Source organism: Limulus polyphemus, unplaced genomic scaffold (genome assembly GCF_000517525.1).
Source record: "Limulus polyphemus unplaced genomic scaffold, Limulus_polyphemus-2.1.2 Scaffold525, whole genome shotgun sequence".
Lineage (NCBI taxonomy): Eukaryota > Metazoa > Arthropoda > Merostomata > Xiphosura > Limulidae > Limulus > Limulus polyphemus.
In genome coordinates, this window is record NW_013666135.1 from 320097 (window position 1) to 334505 (window position 14409).

General features: G+C 31.1%; 1 protein-coding gene across 4 annotated transcripts in view; it reads right to left on the minus strand.

The window, feature by feature from the left end:
* Positions 1 to 12946, minus strand: part of LOC106458867 (eukaryotic translation initiation factor 2-alpha kinase 1-like) — a 53159-nt gene extending 40213 nt beyond the window's left edge. For 3 of the 4 annotated variants that reach the window (XM_013918424.2, XM_022385228.1, XM_022385230.1), the window contains exons 1-4: positions 12815 to 12946; positions 11139 to 11247; positions 7218 to 7349; positions 3641 to 3669 (exon numbers count right to left, since the gene is read on the minus strand). In XM_013918424.2, coding sequence (XP_013773878.2) covers positions 3641 to 3669; positions 7218 to 7349; positions 11139 to 11193 — 216 coding nt within the window. In that variant the 5' untranslated portion in view covers positions 11194 to 11247; positions 12815 to 12946. Of the gene's footprint in view, positions 1 to 3640; positions 3670 to 7217; positions 7350 to 11138; positions 11261 to 12814 lie in introns of all 4 variants that reach the window. The other variant, XM_022385229.1, reaches the window with a different exon arrangement.
* Between the last annotated feature and the right edge of the window lie 1463 nt (positions 12947 to 14409).

A 14409-nucleotide genomic window follows, 5' to 3' on the forward strand; every position in this document is an offset into this window, starting at 1 on the left:
GCCCTGATTAAAGAAATCACTTGACTTTGAAGCAAAAAAACATGTTGATGTCCTCTTTAACACCTTCCACATTTGCATACATTTTCCCATTAAGATGATGTTGCAATGAAAAAGATGGTAATCTGATGGTGCCATACCTGGAGAATATGGTAGGTGAGGGAGAACTTCCCAACCTCACTGCATAATCTTGTATTGTGTCAATCGTGCCACATGTGGATGTGCATTGTCATGGAAAAGAAGAACACCTTTCCAACTGACAAGGATGAAGGGTTTGATTTAAACATTCCAGTTGTTGACTATAGATCTCTGCATTGACAGTTTGCTGTGGACTGAGAAGTTCAAAATGAATTACTCCTTTGATGTCTCACCAAATGCAAAGCATCACTTTCTGCGGATGGAGTCCAGGTTTTGGGGTGTAACAAAGTTATTATTATATATTTATTTTAATATCACCGTTTGTTTAGATTAAATTTATATTTAGAAACATACATAGCTTATACTGTTAAATATGTATTGCAAAACTCCTGCCTATTCTCCAAATTTGAAGACTTTTCAAGAGTAAGAATCAACAATATATTTGTATACGTAAACACTTGTATTAGCATCAGTACTGTTACATAAAACTGAAATTTCTAGAAAGCCTCCACATGCCTATAAATATAACTAACGCAATGCACCAAAAAAAGAGTATCAATTATTAGTGTGCTATGATCAATGTGCTATAAACTTCGGAAGCCATAACTGTGATTGTTATAATGCTTATCAATCGGAAAACTTCAGATATTTGACCAGGAGCATTTACAAATTTCGAAAATTATAAATCATTTAACTTCAGTGAATTCTCATCAGACATTAGTATTTTTACGAAAACATTATATAAATTCATCGTGGAAAACTCAGCATGTGTGGCTGGTAAACAATGAAGGACAAAGCTAGCTAGCTTTCTGTTAAGTGAATTATACCTACGTCAATTCGTAATCAACTTGCTCATCGTGAAACCTCGATAAGATATCGAAGAAGCCAGACTAAAAGGAAGACTTTATATTGCTTGTAAGTTTGTGAAACTTTTGTTTATAAATCATTGTTTGTATTAACTATTTGTAAATTGTATTGTTGTGTGTGTGTGTGTGTATATATGTGTATTAAAACGTATTTGAGTTAAAAAATAAAACTGTGTGTACCAATCTTGTTGGCATATACCATAAACTAACTATGCATCAGCTTTTACTAAACTACTAAATCCAAAGTACTATTTAACTATTAAATTTAAATTTATCAGTTAATGCAATTTCATGCTACTTGAAATTCTAATACGTAACAGGAGTCAAAAGTGGTTTTTTGTCTGGGACTGAGCCATTGTTTTTGGCATTTAATATTCACATAGAAAATCTATTCTTCATCACCGATGACAATTCTATCCAAATATAGTTCACATGCATTATGCACCAGAAAAGATGAAGCAACGTTCACACATTGGAAACGACGATAATCGGAGAGTTTGTTAGGCACCCAAACACCTTCTTTTCCCATATTCCTTAGATGTTTACATATTGTTTCATGAGAGACATACAATTTCAGGGCCATTTCACGAGTGTGTTGCCTTGGGTTGGACTCAACAAGCAGAGCATCAATATCAATTCCAACATGTTGGCCCCTGCCATCACAGTTTTTATGGCTAAAGTCACTTGAACAAAATTTGCTGAACCATCATTGACACTTACGAACGTTCAAAACGTTTCCCTAAACTTATTTGATATTCTTTGTAGCTACAGAGGCATTGTTTCCCTTTTTGTATTCAAACAGCATTAAATGCCGAATGTGTCTGGTCGTGTGCCATCACTATAAGGGATTAGAGTATACTAAACATTACACATTATATAGTCTACACTAACATGACGTTTAGGTGGATCATTTTAACTAATATATGTAATGTACTTTTTTGGGGGAGTGGTTAATGAAAGTGTTCCAAAATGCAACATTAATTTCTTGATGACTTAATAAATGCATACTCACAAACATATACACTGATTTATGGTTTTTAGGTACATTGGCTGTGCCCATGCTACAGAAATTTGCTTTCACTAAAATTAATATTTTAAGCCCATCTAAATTTTTCTTAATTATAGTACATGAATAGGTATGACCCAACTTTAGTTGAAAATTGCACCAGTGAATTAAACAAATTATATAAAATAAACTTCTAGTCATTCCTCCAGACATTCATAAAATAAAAATACTTCAGAGTTAAGATTTATTCAATATAGAATTTCATTCATTTAATTTTTCATATAAGAAATAAGGATGCTCCAAGGAAATTCGAGTTTTTGGATTTCTGAAATTATTTCTAAGCATAATACATTACTCAGGAGAAATTTCATAATGGATGCAAACAAAATTGGTCTAACTTGACATTGCAACCTGAATAAAAAGGTAGTTAATCACTTTTTTGCCAATCACTGTTTTTCAAAGTTATATCTCAGCTTCAAGAAATCATAATGTAATGATCTCAACATGAAATACCAGCTTTTTTTTTATTATTTTCAATTATATAAACCAAAATGGCTTCCAGTTCAGAGTAGCTTAGCTTGATATTTACTTTACTAGAAGGAAATATGTTTGTGAACAACTTTTGCTACAACTACACCAGTCAAGCATCTCCATTATCTTAGTTACTTCTATAGTTACCCCAATTCTTTAATTGATTTGCCTGTTGCCATTTCCCAAACTTAATTCAACTATTTTTAAAAGCAAATAATATTGATTTAACTTCTCAGGTTTATTTATTTTCTTGCTGTGTTTTATATGAATTCTTTTCATTCTCTGAAATCTCCAGTGTTCTCTGATTTATATTTTTCTCCCCATTTTTTGTTGCAGTTTCCCAAACTTAGTTCAATTAAGTTTTTTGTAATTCTCAGATTTGTATTTTTCTTTCCATGTTTGTGTTGAAAAAGATTATTTGGCAAAAACTTTCCACATATTGTTCATTCAGTAGGTGAGAATTAGAAGAAAATAATGATACTTTTCTATAGACCTTCAGGAAGCAAAATTATGGGGCTTAAGGGCTACAGGGTAAACTGTAGGGCAAAGAAATGAGCCAAAATTTTTTTAGTCATATCTAAAAAATAATACCCAGGGGCACACTATCAAAATCCCCTTAGTACGTGTGAAAAGTTTCAGGTCTCTAGGTTCTTTCCTCTTGGAGCTATGGCAGTCTCTCACACACACACAAGCTCTTTGGTTATTATAGATATATTTTTGATACTCAAAATTATTCTACCAAAACACTAATCAGAAAGTTCCAATTTATCATAGGCTATTAATTTAACAAGTTAGATTGAAAGCTTAGCATACAATGTTCTAATTACAGTGAAAACTTCTATGTAATATTTAAAATTATTTTACCCCATTTAAGCAATTGAAATGCAACAGACACCAACCTTTCTTGAAACTCGTACCAATAATAATAATAATATTCTTTCTACAAACCTAACATATATTGTGTCAAATTACTATATTATTATCAACATCAAATTTTGTTATAGATATACGTAACATGCAGTCAATAAAAACAACTTTACATGAATACACATCTTTTCTAACTTCTTCAGAATAGTGAAATTAAAAAAAAAATGCACGTTACCTTGAGACTAATCAATTTCTGGCATAGAGCTGGAAAAAAATGGAAAATTTAATAATATCGACAATAACATACAGCATATAGTAATTATACTAAATTATATGTATATAAAGTGTTAATAAATAAAAATATGAAAAGTGATTTTTCAATAAAAAATACTAAAAAGAATGGTTTTCTCAATATATCATTACTTAAGTAACCCAGTTTCTTATACATTCTTTAAAACAAACCAGTTTCTGTAACTCATAATTTATTTGAAAGGTTCTCATTTACATAGTTAAAATAATTGACCAAAAACACAGCAAGATTAGGCTTCTGATTATAGTATAAGATTAACACAATTTCATATAACATTTAAGACATTCTTTACTGTAATTGGTTATATGTTTACCACAAAAGAATAACAAGATAGGGTCAGACATACCCACCATTATGGGTATTAAATAAATACTGAGCTTTAACTTTTTAAACCCACAGCTTTTTATGCATTCTGCCATAATAATTTTCATGATTTCCTAATAATTATCACCATACCTTATAAAATTCCAATTTCCTTAATTTCATGGATAAAAAAACATGGTTTGGATTAGTTTTCAATCAAAAAGACAAATGTTACTGGATGCTGTCACCATCTGTAACTCAGGATTTTCAGACAGATGTTATTAGCATCAGCTCAGGTTTAAGGAGTTAATGATTAAAAATCAAACCCTTAATCAGACATATCAGTAGGTACTTAAAATTTTGATTTGAGAATTGGACCCATAGGCAGGGAAATTTTAATTATTTCAGTATGATATCAATCATGGTTTTCTATTCTGATTTTTCAAGACATCAACTGGGGATTCGGAGTACTGTCAAATAGAATCAGGACATGGGTGCTATGTGCCAGCAACTAGCAACACCTCTGCCCTTCACTGTAAAACTGTGAAAGTCACTGTTGAAAATGACAATACTTTGGTTCATTGTAAAATCATTACGACACAGTCAGAACATTAAAAATGGTAAATACAAACCACAGTTCAGATAAATCAAATTTCTAATACCTCCCACTCAATTTTAAGTTAATCAGTAAGTCCAATAAACACAAAAGAATATTTAAAAATCTACACTGTATCTTATTATAATATGTTTGTTGAACACAACTGCACTTAAGTACTATTTAGTTTACATTCTAAAAATCCAATTATCTACAATATCTTCCTAGTGCTAACGATGAAATTAAAGCTGAATAAAACTGACAAACTGAATTATGAAACTAAAATAAAGAAGGAAAACTGAGAGTAAAATATGGCAATGATTGACATATACAATAAAGAACCTAGGCAAAAACACTGCACTGTACAGCACATCTTAGCCCTTCCAAAATAGAAACTAATGTCTATGAATGCTCTAAAACTGCTTCCACAATGTACATCTATATCTGACCAATTACAAATAAGATTGTAAAATTCAAAAGTATTTGTGCTTCCATTTGACACAGACCAATCCCAAATACACACAATGTAATATAAAACACAACAGGACTATACAACAAAATATTCAGCTTCCATGACTAAATCCAAATAATAAAGGAGCATAGAGTAAAACTGGATGGATTTAACATGTTTTGAATTAGAATCTTATACTGTATATTATATATAGGGTCAATTAGATGTGGAGTCAGGAGGGCCATTTGGTCTGAGCCTCAAATATAAATGCTTGTTAATTTTTTTGCATTTGTTAAGTTTTACAACTTGTTTTTATGTGCCTCCCAATCAGACCAAAATGTAACAAACACTCTCAGCTTAGAGCTACAAATTATATATACAAATTAAATATCCAAATTTCCCTTTTCTTTAGAGCTAATGATCATCTTATTTTATCTTAATGTATCATTTTTTTTTTTTTTGTTATGGACAGGGGCCTCAAAAATAGAAGTGGCCCAGACCTCTTTGAACCTCTGAGAGGGCCTGATTATATACACCATACTAGAGTGGCACATGATAGTTACACAACACAACATAACAGGTTACTGATTCAAACAGAAGTATATTTATTAAGTTTAATAGACTTTGTACAGATCAAATAGTAGAATAATCCTTAATTATAACCATTTTGAACTAGCAATTTTGGACACTATTATAGAAGCAGTTCATTAAAACATCCATCCTGTCAGATGCACATTTCATAATTAACTAAAAACATTAGTTTCAAAAACTATTTTTTTTAATATAAAAATTCCTCCATGTACATCAGCACCTGCTAAGTTTTTTAAATAAAGCACCACAGTGTCTAGATGAACAAATAAAAACACATTTAATTGTACAAAAAGTGAACAAGCCATATGAAATGTCATCTGGTCAAGTTCTGTAGCAAAATGACCAATCTCTTGCCAAGGCTTATAACTTACAGTAATGAGGTGAAATTGTATCTGTAATATCTTGAGCTTTATGCATAACTATACCTCCCTCCTCTGAACTTCAATTTACTAACTCAGCAATAACTAGAGGGGCACTCAGCAAAGAGCATACCTCCATCACGCAGAGTTGATCATATTTGGCCCTCAAAAAATACAAAAATGTGTTTGTATGTCTGTTGTTATCAACATATACAGACCATTCTTAGCAGGACAATGAGGAATAATGACCACCAAGTTTTATCAAAATCTGATCACTTGTGACTGAGTTATAAATAATGTGAAAAATCAGTCCCCACATTAACAGATAGAGCTTTTGATTTTCCTGACCTTGCTATGACCTTGACCCTCCAAAAACTAATTTATTCTAAATTGGGTCATATCCAAATTGTATACCAGCTTTTGTCCAAACCCATTTAGGCATTTGAGAAATCTTGCTGACAAACACACACAGGGGAGAAACATCACCTTTGGTGGTAGAGGTAAATATAAAATCAGTTTAGTCTCTGAAGCCATTTGAGATTTTATAGATCTTTATGTACTTGACAGTGCACAATGTAGTTTCATTTTGCTCCATTACTTTCTCTGTATTTGTTAAAGGGATCATCTTGACCATCATCAACATGTAGTTTTTGCTATGAAAGTTTATTTTACCTTCTGGCTGACTCTTGAGCTAACCTTAATTCCTAATAAGACGTAAGAACTATCAACAGTTCATTATGTCTAAGAAGGAAATGTAAACCTTTACACACACACTATATATATATATATATATATATATAGTAAACACATACACACACACACACACACCCTGGTAAGTTCCATAAGGTTTGAATAAATATATAAAAGGAATTCACAAAATAAAGTTATGTATTTAGATGTATTAAAAGCATGAGTTGCAGTAATGAAAATTTGGTTAAAATGAATATTATAAATTTTTCTGTGAGGGGATCCAAAGCAATGTTTTAATTCAGTGACTGAAAACTACTATCTGTTAAAACAAACAGTCAAAACATCAAGAAATTCTAAACTATGCATATTAAAAACTAAAGTTTCTGGAATTTAGCACTAAAACTAACTTGAATTCAATTTCACTTGAAGAAACCTGAGAATTTTTTACAAGTATAAATCAAGACAGCTTAATTGCTTTATTTTTTTAATCTTTTAAAATATTTGCTAACTTACCATTATAAATCAAGTTTCTTTTCATGGGATCCTTTTCTTGGAGTTGACAGAGGATTTCTAATAGACACTCCACCAACAATTGGAGAGGTATGCTGTTGTTTAGTACAGATACTTGATTCACCGCCTGATCCTCTGGAAATACACATGTAATTATAGTTATCCTGTATTTTTATTTTGCAAACAAATTTACAGTTCAACCAATAGCCATAGACAGAGACATAGCCATATTATATATATCATCATCATGTGTCATCTGCTTGAAGCAGATTGACTGTCATGAGACACCATTATTCTCTTTTTTCCATCATTCTAACACAGTTACTATATGATATTCCCATCCAATCTTTGATGTTATCCATCCACATATTTCTTAGTCTGCCTCTTCCTCTTTTCCCATTCATTTTTCCTTTAGCAACAGTCCTTGTATTTCATTTCTTCTAATTATCCATCCAAAGTACTCACTTCTTTTTTCTGGATAATTTGATAATAATGTTCTTTTAGTTTTCATCATTCTAATACTTGTTCATTTATCTTATGTTCTGTTCATGATATTTTCATTATTCTCCTATAGGTCCACATTTCAAATCCCTCAGTCTTTTTAGCAATTACTTTAGATACTGTCCACATCTCGGCACCACACAGTAGGGTTGATGACACATAACACTTGGCTAGTCTCATTTGTTTTGTTATGTTAATGTTTCTTGATGTTAGTATTTTTGGCATGCTATTAAATGCACTCTTGGCTATTTCTATTCTTTGAATTTCCACTTTGCTCTTACTATCTTCATTGCTGGTGTGTCTTATATATATAATTTTTGATTTGTTCAACTGATGTTCTCTCTATAGTTAGATTGATTCTAGGAACATCTTGGTTCTTAGTTACAACCATTGATTTGGTCTTTTTAGCATTCATCACCATTCCATAGTCTTTTCCTTTTTCATTTACTTTGTTTAGTAACTCTTGTAGCTCTGATACACTTAGAGTTAGTAGTGTTGTGTCATCTGCATATCTTAGATTGTTGATGTTAATTCCATTGATCACTTAGAGTTAGTAGTGTTGTGTCATCTGCATATCTTAGATTGTTGATGTTAATTCCATTGATCACTATTCCCTTTATATGTTCTATTTCTCTTAATGTTTTTTTCTGTGTATAGGTTGAGAAAATTAGATTATAATACACATCCTTGTCTTACGCTTTTCTTGATCTTAAACTATGGTGTTATTCCCTGTTCTGTTCTTACTACTGCTGTTTGTGATGATCTGGAGATCTTTCTCATCAATTCCTATCTCCCGTAAGCATTCTATCATATTTAAGTGTTTTACCCTATCAAAAGCCTTTGTGTAATCTATGAAGCATATAGTTATCTATATATACATATAGATTAAAAATACCTTCCCTTGTGCCACTTCCTGGTCTAAAACCATTCTGTAAGTTGCTTCCTTCTTGTTCTATTTTAGTTGCTATTCATTGTTGTATTACTTTCAAAAGTAGTTTGGTTATATGACTCATTAAAATGAATGTTCTGAAGTCTGTAAAGTTCTGTGTTTTGGGGGTTTTTTTTTGGTAGTGGAACAAGTATAGATTGTTTCATTTCAGTTGGTATATATCCAGTGTTATATGTTATATTACACAAGTCAGTTATAATATTAAGATTGTAATCATCTAATACTTTCAACATTTCTCCTGACAAATCATCTGATCCAGTTGCCTTTCCATTTTTCATTAAGCTTATGACTTTTTTATACTTTGTACCTGATGATGACAAAACCTTGTTGAAACGTTGTACATTTGATGTTATGTGAAACTTATATTAAAGTTTTTCTTCATTACCCATTCAAGCCGTCTCCAGCCATTATTAGTCTCAAAGTGGGTTCCTCTTCATTGAATTTTTTATACTTTATCTTTAAGGATGGTTTGTCCAGTTGTTGCTCCAAAGTCTGGAATTGGTTCTCTATCATCATCATCATATAGTTCCATTATGTATTCTACCCATCTTTCTGAAATCTCTTGTTGATCAAATAGGATATTCCAAATCTTGTATTTTATGCATCCACTGTCTTTTCTTATGTTGTTCTTTATACTACTCAATTCTTTGACTTAATCATTAATTTGTTTGGATCTATGTAGACTTTCATGTTTCTCAATCTCTTGACATTGGTCTTTCAGTCAGTTTTATTTTGCTTTTCTGCATTCAGTTGTTATATTTCTATTTATTGCTTCATATCTGTCAATATTCTTGTATTTCTTTCTCAATTCCATCTTCTTTGGTATCTCATCAATCATTCATTTGCTTCCCTGTTTCTTGTTTTTAATGGAAAGTATTTCTTTGAGTGATTTATTTATTCTGTTCTTAACTGTATTCTGTCTTCTTTCTACCATATCTTTTTCATCCAATGTGTAGTCTAATTGTTGTTCTAGTTCTAGTATGTACAATAGATCAAAATTATTTTTCATTGGAACCAGTCATTGCTTTAGCTAAACACTTCTTTAGTATGATGCCTACTCCACCTGAATACACTATGATGTGATCTTCCTTGATGATCTTTCCATTTTTAATCTACCTGGTTTCCGCTAGTCCTAGTATATCTACGTTCATATTATTCATTTCTTTTATTACATTGTCTAATTTGCCAGCTTGAAAAAGAGTTCTTGTATTCCAGGTTCTAAAGTGTAAGAGCCTATCCCTCATTTTCAGATCAACATTATCATGTAACATCAACATTGTATATACCCGTATATTTAACAATAGCTTCATAAAAGCTTATTCACATTTTAAAAAACTTAAGAGAACATAATGTTGTATATCATTAAGTAGATGACTTCATGAAAATTGATGTAAATAGTGTCTAGACCAGCGTTTCCCAAACTATGGGTCGCGGAATGTTAGTGGGTCGTAAAAAGTTATACTAGAATTACGCATTAGCTTCGATTAAATGCTGTCTGTCGAGATAGTTCAAGACTCGGGCTTTCATTGCCAGGCTGTTGTTGCCAGGAATCAAAAACAAATTCCGAAATAAACTTCAATTGTCAAATTCCTTATGCATGAAACTAACCCACATTGATGTTGATGTCAATGCCATTCATGACAGTAACAAGAAACAACCACATCCTTCACACATGCCTCATTATTAATCAATTAGATAACATTTATAAATTCTGGAAATGTTATTGAAAATACGTGAGTATTTTTAAATGTAATTGAAATACGTGAATATGAATAAATAATATTCTTTATATTCTTTCATATGTTTTTGCCCAGTAAATTTGAGTGGGTCGCCATAAGCTGTGGTCATGAATAGTGGGTCACGATTCTAAAAATTTTGGGAACCCCTGGTCTAGACTAATACTTTACCTATCATTTCCCACCTGGCCTGATGAGCCCCGATATTTGGTGGAAGGCCTCATTGGCATTGAATATGACAACTGTGGCATGGCTGACACATTATAACATATTCTTCTTTGCTTTCACTCCTAGGTTCTTTGAAGCGTTGGTGCTACGACTAAGAGTCTAATGTATCCAGTTTATCATTCTGCATGAAATACAGCTTTTGTCTGAAACTCCTTAACTTTGCATGTTGTTTTATAAATACAGGGGTTTTTATATGGAATATAATAGTTACAGAACTATCTAGTGTTCAACATTTATTAAAAAAGTATAATTTATGGACTTTCTATGTATGTGTAAATATCACATTAAATTAAGTACACAGGTAAAGTCACTCAAATTTCTGATTGGGACCAGCTTTACCCTCTCTGGTCTTTCTATTAAATGTGATTTTTGTAACAACAATTTTTAAACATCAGCTAGGTACTTTGAAATGAAATGTCAATTGTGCAGTACTTCCCCCAATGTCCTATACATGCATTAACCATATGTCAGGTAGTATAGATATGTACTACATATTTAGTCACTACTTACCATTAGCAGACTCATCAAACAAAGTGACCGTCTGAGGATTTCTTCCATTAGCCATGATGCTTTATCATACATTTACAAAGTTTAAATTGATTCTTCAGCTTTGTTCAACCTAACAAAGAATTCTAATCAATTAATACAGAATTTACATTTTCCATAAATATAAACTAACATGAGCAAAACTATACAAAATTTAAAAACTGCTAAGCCTATTATCTTCACTTAATTGACTTAAACATAAAAAAAAATACCTGTCATTTTAGACTGCAGTACATTTCATATCACTAAAATAACCTTTTTATTGAAAATAGTGTTTTGAAAGTGTATATATATGTAGATGTAAATATTAGCATACATTCATACAGAGGCAAGTTCATCACAAAATAAAATTCTACCATTTAAATTTTCAGATCATCAGCAGGAATACATTTAAACTTCAGAACTGAAATAGGTGTTACAAAAAAATTTTTATATGCAAAATAATTAAACGGACAAACACACATGATATTTCTACCATCGTAATTTATTTCTACACATATTGAAACCCTAAGAAATACTTTCTGATCAAATATGAATGAGTGTTCTGAATACATGATCACATAGCAAATAATTTTAGTCTTTGCATTTTTGATTGTCCCAAAAGTTTTATAATATTGAAAGCTTGATATTTTTCATTTATTATCTCACAATGGGATAGTAGTAACTTTCTGCTAAAATCTAGGGTTTGATTCCATGAGATGGACAAAGCACAGATAGCCCTTTGTATAGCTTTGTGCTAAAAAATTGCAAAAATAAATAACAATTTTCATTTATTAGTACTTTAACTTCCCTTACTCATATATTTAATTAAATTATTTTAGTTTGGATGCAAGGTATTAGAAGCAATTAATTTATTTTAGATGAGTTTGATTAAAAAATTTTTTTGAAGCTTCTTTAAATTAAACATCAAATCTTGAATAAATTATAGGATAACCTTGCTAATCTTTCTTATATGAATAAACAAGCATATATTTTTTAGTAAAACCACTGTGTTTCACTAGGTTTACTTAAGGTAGGATCATCAAGAATGTAGGCATAGAAATTTCAAATTGTTGATGTGGGGTAAGTCTAAAACATAATGATAAAAAAAATATTTAAATATTAAAAATATTTTTTTTCTAGAACGTTCTGCAACATGCTGAATTAAAATCAACCTAATTATCAGAAATGCATGTCTCGCCAACTATTTGGCTTTAATTCCCATACACAAACTGAACAATTTAAAAATGAACTCATTTAATTATAAAACTTATTTTGTACTAGTACTCAAACTTATTGTAGTTTTGATTTTACAAATGCATGTACCACCATTACTCATCAAGCATTATCATGATTATGAATATGATGTCACTGTCAGTACCATTCCAATGATAGTATCACTATCAGCGATTATCAACAATCCCTAGTAAATGATTGTCATTATGTTATTGCTATAAATTAATGATAATTTATTTTTCTAAGAAAATGAAATTTATTGAAAGTACTTATTCGAGTTACTGACTTACTCAATACACTTGTTTTTAAAAACAAAATTTAATTGTGTAAGACAAAACATTCTTCCCTATACATAATACATTATACTTTATGGTGACTTTTCTCATATGCTTTTTATAAATAGAATTGACCTGATTAAAACTTACGGTCTCCAAAGAACAACATTCACAATATGTTTACAACTGCTCTCTCTCTTTACTTAAATTTAGCACGGATGTACATCCAACTTCCAGTGCAAGTTTATTATATTTAAACTCGCACACATTACGATAACATGATGCAACATGTTCGAGTAAAAAATTCCTTAAGTTATGGACCTTTGCTAAAATTTACAAAAATATCATGCAAGTATTACCCCCAAAAATATTCTTCCACTTTAAATTTTGTTTGGAATATTCTTTCCTTTTTATATTAAATTTAATAACATTTTAATCAATAATTAGTTGAATAATTACAGAATATAAAATTAATTACAGGAACAACTGTAACAACTTTTATGTTCATTGATAACATTTTCAATTGGTCTTGGTTTCTTCATGTACAACGCAAAGCGGTTAATATTAACATCAATATTTAAGACTTCCGGTTAATATTCTCTTTCCACAAAGTTATTATGTTGTCCATTTAACCAAAATGAAAAATGTAAGCATCTAGGTGATATAGATATTAGCTCAAATACTTACAAAATAAATTCATTAAAAAGTATGGTTTCAGTTTAGCTTCTTCTCATTCTTATTACGGATAGCTGTTTAAACTTTATAAATTATTCGTAAAACAGTTTTATTAATGCCTGTTAATCAATATAATTAAACGTTTTCAACTTACTCTAGCGATCTCCCCTTTCGGCTCTGAGAATGTGTGAACATAGCCATAAACTTACAAAGTTATAATAACTAAATCTCATGACATTAACTATGGCATCCATCCACTGTTAGAATCTCCTACTGTATTGTCAGTTGTTATAGCAGAAATGGACATGACCTCACCATTCGGCAATATAATCCATCTGTATTTCCGTGTTGCGAGGGCAGGTGATACTGCATGATTAAATCATACTACTTCAGCATTGTTATGGTTTTGATTTTTTTTTAGTTTATGACCATTTCAACGTTGCATGTTCCACTCGGACAGTGAACTTTCTACAATACCAATAGTGTTGACAGTGCGTCACAAAGATAGCAGCTGCAAAAAGTAATTTTTTTTTGTCATGAAGTAACTGCATTCAAGATTCGAGAATAAATAACTAGCATACATTGTTCCACATTCTACTCTTTCATGTAACTGCGAAAACCCTGTTCTGACTCCCATATCATTGGAATTTGGCAGGAATTCATAATACTGTCGTGGATATGCCAATATCAGAGCTTCTATTAAGCACACTTTAGGGACTAGAATGCTTATTTGCATTCCCCACTCCATTTAAAATTTGTTTCCACCTTAGTAAGAGCCGATAAAGGTGAGGCGATCTTAGAAATGTTAACCACAAGTCATCAGTAATACAATGTGAAACCATGACAACTGCAAACATCTCATTCGTCATAGGTTGAGGCCAATCTCATAATATTTGTATTTTATCAGGATTCATAGAGACTTCTTCTCTACCCACAATTTGATCGAAAAATTCCACATTAGTGAGAACGAATGCACATTTCCCAGGTTTCAATTTCAAACCTGTCTTTTTGTTGTTGTTGTTCGCTGGAATACCATTTTCAGGTTCTCAGCTGCAGAGTCAAATATGTGA